We start from the raw sequence: 14,500 nt of genomic DNA on the forward strand, positions 1-14,500 counted from the left end.
AAAGACTGTACACTAGAAAAATACCAATATCAGTCCAGGCATGCACACCACATCGATTGGAACTTCAACGCCTTGGTACGAACGGCCGGCTGCGCCACATGCGTCTATTCGTGCAAAAACAGTGCGAGTCAAATTAAAGTTTGCATTTATCACCTATTTTGAGGAATACACGCATGTGATGGTAGGTGTAAAAAAGTTAACTATCACAAAGCTGGGAGAGCAAATACGAATTTATTGATAAAGTTAAGAATTCCATTCACTGAATTCAATATTTTTTTAATGTCTTGGCATGAATGGTGTATAGCTGCTATTGTGCCTCAACTCCTCGGATACCGCCATGGAGAAGGCTTTCTCAAACGCTGGTGCCACTTTAAGTTGATAAAGTTTGCATTTATATTTTTAGGAATACACGCATGTGACGGTAGGTGTAAAAAAAGTTAACTATCACAAAGTTGGGAGAGCAAATACAAATTTATTGATAAAGTTAAGAATTCCATTCACTGAATTCAATTTTTTTTAAATGTCTTGGCATGAATGGCGTATATCTGCTATTGTGCCTCAACTCCTCGGATACCGCCATGGAGAAGGCTTTCTCAAACGCTAGTGCCACTTTACCATCTAGGTGCTTGGTGAGGTAATGGGCAAGAAAAGCGAGGGTTATAATGCCTGTATCTTCTTTAGGCGGTGCACTAGTTTGGCAGTGGACTCGCCAAAAAAAACTAAAAAAAAAACTGCTGCATGATATGAAATTTAATGAATTTCTTTAATCTGCTTCATATTTAGGCATAAACACATACATATGCCATCAGTCACCAACTACGCGGTGTACATGTATATATACATAGGTATATTAAAATAAACACAAGAGGTAAAATGGTTGAGGCAGGGCTCCATCAAACCAACAATTACCTCACCTATACAGGTATGAACTATTTTCCTGTGGTGTATTTATGTCCACAGGATTAACCTGACAATTTAATACGCCACAATGCATGATTTAGTGTACAAGAGCAACACGATCCTATGTCACATGCTTACTCTAGCTCCTCAGTATTAAATGTAACGCCGGCCGTAAGTCGGAAGGTCAGTCAGCAACCTGCGGATGGTTGTGGGTTTCCCCCGGGCTCTGCCCAGTTTCCACCCACCATAATGCCGACCGTCGTCGTATAAGTGAAATATTCTTGAGTATGGCGTAAAACACCAACCAAATAAATAAATAAATAAATAAATGTAACGCCCTTCACAATTATGACATAAGATAGAATAACAAACAACAGACTGAAAACCAATATTTGGTTTTTGTCCCAGTTGAGCAAAAAATGCGCCATGTATTTAAAAGTTAATAAAATGCATCCTCATTATTGAGAGATTAAAACAAACCCATTACCATTAGGACCCATAAAAAATCATACACTCTTGGCATTGGATAATGGAACACTTTTTGACAAAGAAGATTTTAGTAAATAGTTCTCACTACTTACTTACTAATAGTAATAAAGTTGAGAGATTCCCACATAAATGTAGAAAGTTTCACAAGTTTTTGACCCAAAGACCAAGATCTTGCGTGATGAAGATCCTGGCATGTGGGTCGAAAGCTTGTGAAACCTTTTACATTTACCTGGTCACGCCTGGACTTCTTCATTATTTATCATTGAACCTACCCTAACTCTTCAACCTTTTCACCTGTTTCTGCAACCAATATTTTGAAACATTCTGAGAGAACTATCAGGAGTAGAGAAAGGGTTTCCACAATTTTATGACGTTTTTAGTGACACAAATGAATCATGTTAGGGTGAGTTTTATTATAACTGTAAGCAAAAACTCCACTGATTTAAAGTGTTTTAGTGGTTGAAAAGGTTGAAGATTTACAAGTCGACAACAGTATATTTATCTACCATTTGACAGTTGCTCTGTCTTATGCAACATTTTTTTCACGGCATGGGAATTAAGTCATCTCTCTGACCCTTTACATACTACCATATGTATGCACACAACCTCACTGCCAGACACATCAAAGGTATCCACTGGTATCCAGAGCCTTAATATAGCGACATATGCATGAACAACAGGTGTTTTAATATACACTGTCAATTATTAAATACATTCAAATTATCCTTAATCTGTACTGGCCCTGTGAACAGGAGTATAGGAGGTGCCTAACCTATTGCTAGCACATAACTCTCAGCCAACTACTCGTGTATTTAATAGGTCTATATGATCCCCATTGGTTTGTACACTGGGAACTGTACCATATCTATCCTCCGGGACAAGATTCCCATCCTTTCTGATACTTTGTCACAATAACAACAATGCTCAGGTTTTCAACACCTTTTAACAACACTCCATTTCTCCCTTGTTAAAACTTCTCTTTCAGCACTTGTGGTGTTGTTGTTACTACATCCATACTCTTCAGCTATACACACTCTGAAGGGGATAATGCAAACCCTCTACCAGCATGGCATAGTGAGGCTCTGAAACACAGGAAGAAAACCTTGCATTATTCACTTTTCTCAGTGATTCCTGACATCAAAGCCTGCATTAAACAATACTCAATACATAATATAAGTCTAATGGTTTACACCAATTTAAATCTTTGCTTTATGGGCAGAATGAATGTTGTTTTAATGTAAGAGGAGGGTATAAGTATAAAAATAAAAGTGAAAAGTCATCTAATTTTTGAGAAATGTGGACTGTCCCAGGAATGGGATTGGAAACCCTTGAAAAACTGGAAAATCATCTAAAACATTAAGATCAGACAAAATAAACAGGGTGATTTTCAATTTGAATTCACTTCTCGATTTTAGTGTTGGCTCACAAGTTAACCATAAAATGAAATCGGTGTCACCTAATACATGATTATCATTTTCTCCCAGAAATTTCTGATGCCTACTGCAAGACTGCATATGGGTTCTTATGTAAGCCTGTATGTGGGTTCTTATGTAAGACTGTATGTGGCTCCTTATGTAAGACTGTATGTGGGTTCTTATGTAAGACTGTACGTGGGTCCTTATGTAAGACTGTACGTGGGTCCTTATGTAAGACTGTATGTGGGTTCTTATGTAAGACTGTATGTGGGTTCTTATGTAAGACTGTACGTGGGTCCTTATGTAAGACTGTATGTGGGTTCTTATGTAAGACTGTATGTGGGTTCTTATGTAAGACTGTACGTGGGTCCTTATGTAAGACTGTACGTGGGTCCTTATGTAAGACTGTATGTGGGTTCTTATGTAAGACTGTACATGGGTCCTTTTGTAAGACTGTATGTGGGTTCTTATGTAAGACTGTATGTGGATTCTTATGTAAGACTGTACGTGGGTTCTTATGTAAGACTGTATGTGGGTTCTTATGCAAGACTGTATGTGGGTTCTTATGTAAGACTGTATGTGGGTTCTTATGTAAGACTGTACGTGGGTCCTTATGTAAGACTGTATGTGGGTTCTTATGTAAGACTGTACGTGGGTTCTTATGTAAGACTGTACGTGGGTCCTTATGTAAGACTGTATGTGGGTTCTTATGTAAGACTTTGGGGACTGACAAACTGACACATACATCCAACAACACCTAGGTTATTCCTAAGCAAATGCTTACCATTGTCAGCAGAGACAAATCCCCATCGTATCAAGAAATCCATGATGACTAGCGCACAATTTGGCTTGAAACTATCTGAAACAATCAGCTTTCTAACCTGAAATGGAAATATCAACACATTTATTGTTTTGATCAGAAATATTTCCACACATGATAATTCACATTACAGTCTAAACCTCTGAGGTAATCTCAACACAACAAATTAGGATAACAAAGGCTATTTGTGTGTTTCAGCTTGTAAATGACTGCTTTCATTGGTTACCATCCGTCTCCGACCCTAGTAGATTAATTTTTGTTTATATGAATTCCTGATCAAGCAATGCAATTTATTACAACTTGTTCTAACGTACCTCTGGGATGGATAATAGTTGAAATCCTGCAACTTCTCCATCAGCATTGACTGGAGTGAAGTCACTCGGCAACTCAAGGTCAAACAGAAACTGTGTTTCAGGAAACAACCCACGCTCATCCTGATAGAAATAGCTGTACAAGTAAAAATAGAATACAAACAAAGGCTTTTAGGGACCAAATCTAGATCTGTATTTCTTACACCGGAATCATCAGTTAATGTGCCTCAGTTTCCATGAAATACACTGTGGCATGTAACATCTAAATGACCAAATATTTCATCCATGAGTTGCATATTTTGCCTGATTCTAGAGTTTTACTGAACTTAGGTGTACTGAGGTATGTTAGAAGGCACAATGTATGATGATGCTCTACAGGGAAAATGCAAGTTTCAGATGCAGATTTGCCCCTAAAAATGCACTTTTTTACCAAAATCCCACACTGCTTGTGTGAACGCAAAGCCAGGGCATTTAATGCAGTTTATTTGCCTCTGCTAGTGAGGTGGCTTTAAGCCAGTTTCTGGCCTTGAGAAGGTTTATCTGTGCCCTATGCATGCTAACTGGATTAAATGCCCCAGATACGTGGAGGTCAGGACGACGTCGTAATTACTAAACTGGCTTAAATATCACTGTGTGAACTGGCAAATCCCTGAACTGGCTTAAATATCACTGTGTGAACTGGCAAATCCCTGAACTGGCTTAAATATCACTGTGTGAACTGGCAAATCCCTGAACTGGCTAAATATCACTGTGTGAACTGGCAAATCCCTGAACTGGCTTAAATATCACTGTGTGAACTGGCAAATCCCTGAACTGGCTAAATATCACTGTGTGAACTGGCAAATCCCTGAACTGGCTTAAAACAGGTTTGGCCACATGGTCGTGTGAACGCACGCACTTTTACACCTGGCTTGGATTTAAACCGGTTCAGATCAGATCCGGAATAAATTTTGGCCACGTGAATGGAGCTTATCAGAGTTTTTGCAAAAGCTACGTTATAACTTAATCTCCTTGGATTATGTCTTCTCTTTGAGTCTAAATCAATGTTTTATCTGCTAATAACCATGTAGATGAAAGGCGAAGACAAATCTAATGACTCATTTCCACAAGCTACTAAAATTGGAAAACACAACAACTGGAAAACTCTTACTGTACCTAATTGTCCCTACGGCCTTCAGTTTTTCTAGTTGTTCTGACGAAACTGATGCCTCTTCCTCACACTCTTTCTTTGCACACGTGAGAACATCCAAGCCTGATGCTAACCCACCTGCACACTGACAAAGGTAAAAGTTCAAAAGGCTTACACTGTAAGAATATACATACAGTCCACAACAGTAATGTAGTGTACTATAATATCAATAGTCCAGTCAGAAAAACAAGACTCTTTGATGGCAAAGTGCGACTTGATGACTCAATAACAGATGAACAAGTTAACAGTATTATGGATGACGTAAATGACCTAAAATTTTGCCCCCAAATATGAATTTTAAACTCAAAACAAATGTCATAAAATATTACCTTTGGTACAAAATGATATCATTCTATCGTCTAAGCAAATTTAAACAAGAGTTCAGGTGAATACAACATGCCCCCAACAAATATATTGGTTTGAAATGTATAAAAAGAATACCAGCAGCAGTGTGATGGTTATAACCCCTGAGAGGAATCTTCATGAGTGTTGATGATAGCTATGTGGTTACCATGACAACTGCGCAAGTGGACAAATGCGTTCACCAAAAATGAAAACTTTATGCGGAAAACAGTTAAAGTTGTAGCTCGGACACGAAATTATATCTATTTATATAGTATATATAAGGAAAAGGGCTATCTGACCAATGTGGAAAAGGGCCATCTGGACCAATGTGATTCGTGACACATTGTCGTCTGTGTATTTATGTATACACCGATAATTAACACTCCACTAATATGTGGAAAAATGTTGGAGTTATGGCCCAGACATGAAATATAGAATACATAAAGAAATGTCAATCTGGTAACCATGACAACCATGGAATTGGACAAATGTGAATCGCGATACATCATCATCTGTGTATGTATGTATCCACCAAACACTAAAAGTCTGTGGAATACAATTGGAGATATAACCCGGACAAGAATACAGACAGGCAGACAGACGAACAATATCGTTTAAACATAATACGCTCTGCTTATAATTTGTAAGCATAAAAATTGTTTTTAAGGTGATTAGAACTATCACAATTAGGCAAGGGTGAAATTATAGGTCATTTGCAATACATAATGTAGTTAAAACAAAAAATGAACATATATTTTCTACACAGAGGATGTACATGTATAGTACCATATTGTCCAGTTTTCCAGGCCAGGTGGGTTTAGTGGGAGAACGGCGTGCTATCCACATCATCATCTGACCATCCTTCCTATATGTATAACCATTGATGTGTGTGCCGTATTGTAAAACTCCAAACAGAGCTGGAAACAGTAGAAATGGTAAAATGTCTACTGACTAAAGAGCATGTACACTGCAGTCGACAAGTAAAGTACAGTCGCACCTTAGCACCTGTACCAGTACTTAGTACAGTTCTAGTTTCACTGTTGTAGTGCACAAAAATCAATACCATGACAACTTATTTTAACAGAAACAGAAATTTGCAGAAATGTTACAGATACAGCTTTTCAGTTACCTTAAATGAGAAAATTTAAACATCAATCAAATAACATTGAAAAGAGTATGCATTTCCTCGCAGGTGCATGCCATCAAAAATTCTAATATGTACCTCAAGTTGATAAATTATATATAAAGTCAGCGCCAAAATCTGCTGTGGGTGACTCCATTTTGCCTAAGAACTAGTCCTGAAGTCTTCTGTGTTAGGAGGAGAATTGCAGTCGGAAACCACCACGGTGCAGTTTGTACATTTCAAGTAGAACTCTTCTTCCCAGACGGTAGCGAACAGTACAATTCGCTTTCCATTGACGATCGGGAAACCAGAATGTTGGACGTAGGTTCCGAGTTTACACGAACAAGCCGGCAGTTTTAACTACTCTCATTGGCTGAGAGGCAACAAACCACCAGCAAAAATTACAGGGTATTAAAGATGGAGGATGCGATGGTCTTGGCAATTTATGCCAGCTTTGCCGTTTTCAGGCTATATGTGTATAGCGAGGAAAAATCGCAAAATTAGGCAACAGGCACCACCAGATATAAAAAAATATGCTCTTTTCAGCCTGTAGTGTCATGTTTTTAAGTTTTTTCTCCTTCAACATACAGTCCAAATGTGTTTAACTAGGTTTTACCACGAATTCCAGCAATAAATTTTTAAAAAAGTAATAATTTTATTGACCGTCTAGAAACCTCATACATGTAGCCGATCTCTCCATCCGTAACAGCGTTTTGTCTTCATATTTCTGCCTCACATCGTATTTCTAAAATGAAAAAAGTTGTTTCTGGTTAATTTATTTATTCATTCTTTTAATTGATACATATATGCTTTTGGTACATGTACTCTTTTTTGATCGGTATGGTATATAGGGTTAGGCGGAGGATTACCACGTAGCACCAAGTGGAAGTCACCACTGTCTGCTGACTTAAAACTGTGGCCAGACCAACATATACCTCACCTCAAACCTCCAATCTCTCAAGCACATAAATGTATTTCTGAAGCCTCTCAAGAACATAAATGTATTTCTGAAGCCTCTCAAGCACATAAATGTATTTCTGAAGCCTCTCAAGCACATAAATGTGTTTCTGAAGCATCTCAAGCACCCTTATGTATTTCTGAAGCCTTTCAAGCACACAAATGTGTAAACCTGCTGGACAGGTAGGCATGAGATGCTTCAGAAATGCATCTCTAACAAGTGAACCTCATTCCTCCAGCCTCACAAGCTCGTAAACATATTTCTGAAGCAGCTAACATCGTGCCTACTGGAGAAAAGCATCTCAAGCTTTTTTAGTTCTATTTACAAATGTTATCAGGTCTTCATGTAACACATGCAGTTATTGTTTTTTCGCGTGGCACATGCGCATCTGTGGTTGACTTTTGGTGGTAAAAAAAAAATACTCGTAGTCACGGCGTCAAGTGCTTGTGATCTTAAAAGCATCTGGCACTTCATACTTCTACTTCACTCAACAATAAGCTTTCAAAACAACACCGTTGTCCATTTTCGCATGCTGAGTTGTTCTACAGATTGGAACACTTAAATAACAGTGTGATATATTTTTACATGATGTCAGATTCTCAATAGTAGACGTCAATATGATTGACGTACCTATATAGGTCGACTTGGTAGACGATATCATGCGGTGAGAAGCTCAAAACAGACCCTACTTTTGAGTTTGACTGAGATTTTCTGAGGAAATATCCAATAAGGGTCAGTGTCAATGGCTGTTAAAGGTGCATAAATGTCATAGCTTGCGGAAAGACCATGTTTTAAGTTAACAGGGATATTAAGTATTGCACATGCAGAGAGCTTTGCAGATGGCGTAGCTGAATACAGATACAATGTCATAATCGGGTGCAGACATCGCCCGGGCTAAGGATGGCAGCGTTCTTATAAGACAGGTAAATATAAGACATCCTTAGACCGGATTTTAGACCGGCTAGGCTATTCCATTAATCTTGCTTTGACATTTTACATGTGGAGTGATTGTTACTTGTTATTTACCTTTCTGACCTGTCAGGGCACATCATCTCGCATGTCAAATGTTCATTTCTTGTCACTCTTAAAAGCATTTTCCCAAAATTATTGACGTACGAAGAGGTCAGTAGACTATCCATAGGCCGGATTTTCGGGCCTACTATAGGCCTATGCATCCTAACTATTATCCTGGAGCACACTAGGCCATTAGCGCATCATGCACTATCCCCACATGTATTAGGTCATCCTTCTTGGACACAATGCTAATGAGTAGACATTTTGAAAAAATAAAGGAACGAGACTCATCGGTGATTTTGCAGATACACAAGAGTTTGGCGAGTGTTCAGATTGGTTTGTTTGATGCTTTAACTATTTATTACCGTCAACATATCTGTACAAGAATTCAAATATTCCACTGACCATTGAAAAGACTTTCCTTTATTTCACTATTTTTAATGTCTGAGGGGGGAATTTTCGGTAGCTTTTGCAGGGAAATGGGTTCTTTTTCCAGATGCAAACCGCACCTAGTGGAAACCCTGGAAATGTATTTCTGAAACATCTCATGTCTACCCCTCCAGCAGGGATAAATATGAAATGCTTCAGAAATACATATCAAGCTCACAAAGGTATTTCTGAAGCCTCTCACCTCATCTCTCCAGCCTCTCAAGCCCATAAATGTGTGGTCTTGTCTCAGCTTCTGTAGCACAGCATCTAGATTGTCAGTTCTCTGTTCCACTGTTGTTAAACTGTCTGATAGATGTATCTCCTGCCCATCAGGCGAGAAAGTAAACGTATCTGGAAACTTTTTCATTTGTTCCCCAAAACTTGATCGAATCAGTCCTACCTGTTTCCCTTCTACAAAAAACTTCTTGCATGTTTTCACGCTGTCTGAGAAAAAGAAAAGTTAGAAAAGTTTATTAGTTGTTGGGTACACACATTTGGATATTTTGACTAAACAAAACTGTTGTGCAAGATATCTTATATCTTATGTTTGTTTTGTGTTCGTGTTTTCAGAGTGTTAGCTTCAGCAGAAAAAACATGTATGTAATTCTATAATAAAGGTAACTGATGTGTTAAGGCCAATTTCCACTAAAGGCAATGTGACAACAAACTAGAAAGTCATTTGATAAAATATTATTTAACATGCCCCTTCCAATGCTACATCATAATATACTATATTTACAAGAACTATAAATAATAAAATAATAAAATGTGTTAAGAATTATTAAATAAAATGATACAGGATATGTACGCCCCAGTGCATGTACTGATCACTTCTAATGCTTTTGTCTCTTTTAGCCCTGGACATTGGACATCAGTACTAATCTCATAAGAATGGAGTGGGGCTGTATAAATTACCTCCCCTCCATAACTGACTTTCAATCTTTCATCTTAGCAGTCAATACAGCCGTGAGGCCTTCAACGAAAGACTTGTCTACCTTTAACACTGAAACTGTTGCATCGTCTGACAAGCTGAAGTAACCCATCGGACACTGGCTGGCTCATAATTCTGGCTTTCCTGCTCTTCTAGCTTCTACACCTTAACAAAAAGAGATATATATATATATATATACATATATAAACCATATATATATATAATCTAATGTACAACAACGACAACAGAACAACCATGAAAAAAACACCAATTACAGACTGAGAGCGATGTGTAAATGTTTCAGAGAGTCGTATTGGTTGTTACGACTGCAAGCAACAAATATACATCAAATTACTGGAAAAAATGTCTAAAACACGTTCACTATATGCCAGCTACCCACTCAGAACGGTTTGACCATCAGAGTAGTCTCCCCTTTATGAGTGCAACATCATGCCTGCAACACGTGCCCAGCACGTGGCCTGTCCAAACTCATTAGTATTGTGTCTAAGACGACGCAAAATTCCATATAGAATACTAGTTAATACATTTCAACATTCAGCTAAGCGTTTATAAAGCGTTTATGGAAAGCTTTAATCTGAGACTAAATACCTGTATAGTATCTAGGCCTAATATTCTCACAAGTCTCCAGCTTATGAAGTTACAAATGAAAGGGTTTGGCGATGACACTATATGTCATTGTTTCTTATTCGAAAATGTTGTAAAAATATCAACATGTATTTCCAATGATTATGCTAGAACAGTGTTGATAAAATTGTATTTAATTACACTGTCAGATGCTTTAATTTTTTAAATAAGCTATGTATAATGATCAACATATGTTCTGAAAACAGGGAGCTTTTTTTTCAGAACGTATAAAGACGATTTCGACGTGGTCGATTGTATAGAGTGCTATCCCAGAACAGCGACACAGTAGCCTCTCACCAACGCCGTTGCGTTGAGTTCAAATCCAGTTTATAATGGCTTCTTCTCCAGTCGCACGTTTGAAGGTCTTCCAACAACCTGCGGATGGTCGTTGGTCGCCGTCATAAAAGTCAAATATTCTTGAGTACGGCGTAAAAAATAAATAAATACAAAATATAAAACGACGACTTCCATAAATTTTGATTGGTTGTTTACAATTTTTTAATAAACAGTTATGACAATATTTTGAAATATACCACGTTTTCAGAACATATATTGACTCGGCGTTTGTTTTCTTAATTTAAACCATTTTGCCATCATTACCCCACAGTGTGGACGATGATGATATAGCCTATATCTGCTTGAGCTCAACAAGTGTTAGCAATCTTGATGCATATTCCTCTAATTCAACTGAACTGGACTGCCAAGTGGAGAACCTCGTTGATGTGGCATAGAGTGTCGCTATGTACCCAGTTAGCGTTAGCCGCAGGCAAGAAGCACCACCATTCCCTAACTTGTGTCTGAACTGAAAAACTGAAGAAGATAAGTCTTGATTGTATAAATTTAACAGGACATTGCATGCAAGTCGTTTGGTAATAAGTATATATCTGCCATTTTGTCTGTATATTTTGCATATCGCTAATAATAAATTATACATTTCAAAATATATGCTTTTAAATCATTATAATTTTATTCATTCGTGAAAGAAATCTTATCTCTGGAATGCTTTTCATGTGTGACGGGCAAACATTTTGGTAGAGCCATGGAAAGTACTACATAAAAAAAAACAAATAATGCTATATGGGTATAGCCTTACCATACCGCAAGCAAACAAAGCAATATGTTGGGCCCGGTTCCCAGGGCCCGGTTTAACGAAGCACGTTAGTTGTGGACTCGTAACGTTAAGAGAGCTTTGTGAAAGTGGGCCCTGGTGTTTTTGTTCTGTTCTGTTTTGGTAAGATACACTGTTAAAACTTTTTAAATGGATCGCATGCGTTTATGCTCGGGAAATTCTGAGAAAAACAGCATTTATTTTAAAACACAAACTTGAATCAGAAACAATTTATGTAATATCATGACAATATACATGTAAGAATGAAGGAAGATAGAAGAATGACGAACAAGTACAGCCCATGGACATCCATGAAGGTCATATAAGTGCCGTAACCCAGACCTTAAAGATATCTTAGACATGACAAAAAGCACAAATATGAACAATCCACATGAGCCACGTATACCGTTGTTAATTTCGACAAGCTGGAAAATTATCTTCACCCTTTTGACATCTGTACATGTAGGGCTTGTCATCTAAAACTTTTTCGAAGTTATCTCCCTTCATCAGTTCCATCTCGGTCAAATATAATAAACTTTTGCAGGGGTGGATTGAAAAGGTCAGTGACATGGCATGTAAAGACGCACTAACTCAGATAGTCTACCGGCGATTACGTTTCCTATGGACATAAGTTGTATGGTTACCATTCCATGTCTCTGTTATTAAATGTACACCTCCTACTGTCTTGCCAATGCTTTCTTCAGCAACTGTAATGATGCTGAATTCCTTTAAGGGCGCAACCATTGTTTTTTCAACGCCCACTAATTAAGATCAGTGCCTTTTCACGTTGCAACCACTGCATGATTTATTTTTCAACACCTTTTCATCTGCCGATGTTCCATTGCTTTTTAATCTCACCTGGACGTTCAGAATGACAGATCAACACGGGGATTTGTATTTCTTTATTTTATTTATTTGATTGGTGTTTTACGCCGTACTCAAGACTATTTCACTTATACGAAGACGACGAGCATTATGGTGGGAGGACACCGGGCAGAGCCCGAGGGAAACTCAGACCTTCTCACTTACGGTCGGAGAGGAAGTCAGCATGAGATGAACTTGAACTCACAGCGACCGCATTGGTGACAGGCTCCTGGGTCATTACGCACCGGGATTTGTAGCTTGAACACATTTCAGCTTGGCGCTTTACCGTACATCTTCATGCAATTACTCGGACGTATGCATTTTCTGTTCTATAGAGTAGATATGACCAACTCGAATCAGCGCATGAATCAATCAACCAATCAATAAATAAATAAGTTCACAAATCAATCGATTATATTTGACAATGATGCAATCTGTGCTTGAATCTATCTACAAAGGAGGGAATCTCTGTATAAATGACGTATGCAAATAAGGTAATAACGTCACAAATCTTTTCAACCGGCCCTGCACTAGTTTTTCAAATGTTTCAAATAATGACTAAAGATTTAGCTGGATGGGATCAGATATGGCAAGACTTTTGGTAATCTGCATAAACACTTCTTAGAAACCCAAGCAACCCGTTTAATCGTCATATGTGTAAGACATAAACCATCTCTTACAATCTGGAGGACCAAATTCATAAACCAGCTCTCACTATATGCGTACTGGAGACCGGTATTCATGAACCGGCTCTCACTATTGCGTACTGGAGACCCGAATTCAAGAACCGACTCTCACTATGTGCGTACTGGAGACCCAAATTCATGAATCGGCTCTCACTTTGTGCATACTGGAGACCCTAATTCACGAACCGGCTCTCACTGTATGCATATTGGAGACACGAGTTCATGAACCTTTTAATTCATTTATTTATTTGATTGATGTTTTATGCCGTGCTCAATAATATTTGACGACGGTCAGCATTATGTTGACAGGAAACCAGTCATAGCCCTTGGGAAAGTCATGGCCTTCCGCAGGTTGTTGGCAGACCTTTGCACGTACAGAATCATTTAAGGTATTTTATCATTCACGTGATACCCTATACCAAGAATGATAAAATTGCATGCAGAAACCTGTTTGGTAATAAGGTTTAATTGCTTGAAAGTTAGATTGAGACAAAGCTGTATATCCGGACACGCGGTATATTGCTGTCCTGCATGAAGTCACAGTGTGTATATTCATTCAGGAGCAAAGGTGAACCCAGCTATATGCCCACCTGCCAGTGTCACCTTGGGTTTAAAAGCAACAAAACACAGCACACGTGAATATTTACAACATGCAGAGTAAAAATGACGTATAAAGCTCGGAATCCGTCTGGTGTAACGGCTATATTTTCTATGGAACTCATACAGTGTTATTTACTTCATGTATGAGATAGCATTTATAAACATGGCTTTACGGGGGTCGAATATATGAACATTAAAGCTATATCAAGTGTAAAAGCTATAACTGAGAGATTAGTTATAGACTGTCTAGTTTAGGATGGCTATAAAATGTAACATATGCATGGCCTGACGACAAAAACTTACAGGCTCTCATTAATAACTCTGCTGAGAAGTATTTGGGAAATTACACGTATAAATGATTATACTGGAGATGAATGTGTCGAACAGGAGCTCTATTAATATGCAAACAAGGCAATATTAATGAAAAGTATGAATTATAGCTAAATATGGCTATGCTATTATACTTGTACGTGGTTTCATTGTGGGCCTATAACTATTAAGTATAACAGGACCAGACGGTGAGATATGCTAATATAGAAGGGGAATGAAAAGGGATTTACTTCATAATAGCTAGCTTTATTCATGATTGCCGGTATAGCAGCTACTCAGATAACCGTGTTTTTCTTTAATAATTCGAAGTGAAGAATATATGCATATTGTGTGTTATTAAAAA

General features: G+C 38.0%; 1 protein-coding gene across 3 annotated transcripts; it reads right to left on the minus strand.

The window, feature by feature from the left end:
• Positions 1 to 1,306: 1,306 nt before the first annotated feature.
• On the minus strand, positions 1,307 to 10,350 carry LOC135473843 (uncharacterized). Of its 3 annotated transcripts, none has more exons than XM_064753757.1 (9): positions 10,325 to 10,350; positions 9,989 to 10,089; positions 9,196 to 9,437; positions 7,274 to 7,337; positions 6,256 to 6,386; positions 5,091 to 5,209; positions 3,939 to 4,071; positions 3,589 to 3,685; positions 1,307 to 2,471 (listed from the first exon to the last, which is right to left on the minus strand). In XM_064753757.1, the coding sequence occupies exons 2-9, from the start codon at positions 10,053 to 10,055 to the stop codon at positions 2,410 to 2,412; spliced, it is 915 nt and encodes a 304-aa protein (XP_064609827.1). In that variant the 5' UTR covers positions 10,056 to 10,089; positions 10,325 to 10,350; the 3' UTR covers positions 1,307 to 2,409. The 3 variants fall into 3 exon arrangements, with proteins under 3 accessions (XP_064609827.1, XP_064609826.1, XP_064609828.1); XM_064753756.1 differs by having other exon boundaries at positions 7,256 to 7,337; XM_064753758.1 differs by lacking the exon at positions 10,325 to 10,350 and having other exon boundaries at positions 7,256 to 7,337; positions 9,909 to 10,020.
• Between the last annotated feature and the right edge of the window lie 4,150 nt (positions 10,351 to 14,500).

Source organism: Liolophura sinensis, chromosome 8 (genome assembly GCF_032854445.1).
Source record: "Liolophura sinensis isolate JHLJ2023 chromosome 8, CUHK_Ljap_v2, whole genome shotgun sequence".
Lineage (NCBI taxonomy): Eukaryota > Metazoa > Mollusca > Polyplacophora > Chitonida > Chitonidae > Liolophura > Liolophura sinensis.

What these genes read in the sequence shown, in the direction of transcription:
- LOC135473843 (XM_064753756.1), bottom strand. Translation starts at nt 10,055, where the DNA reads ATGAGCCAGCCAGTGTCCGATGGGTTACTTCAGCTTGTCAGACGATGC. An exon ending in AACTATTATCCATCCCAGAG is followed by an intron (nt 3,686 to 3,938) that starts GTACGTTAGAAC and finishes TTTCCATTTCAG; the next exon opens with GTTAGAAAGCTGATTGTTTC. An exon ending in ATTTGTCTCTGCTGACAATG is followed by an intron (nt 2,472 to 3,588) that starts GTAAGCATTTGC and finishes CCTGTGTTTCAG; the next exon opens with AGCCTCACTATGCCATGCTG.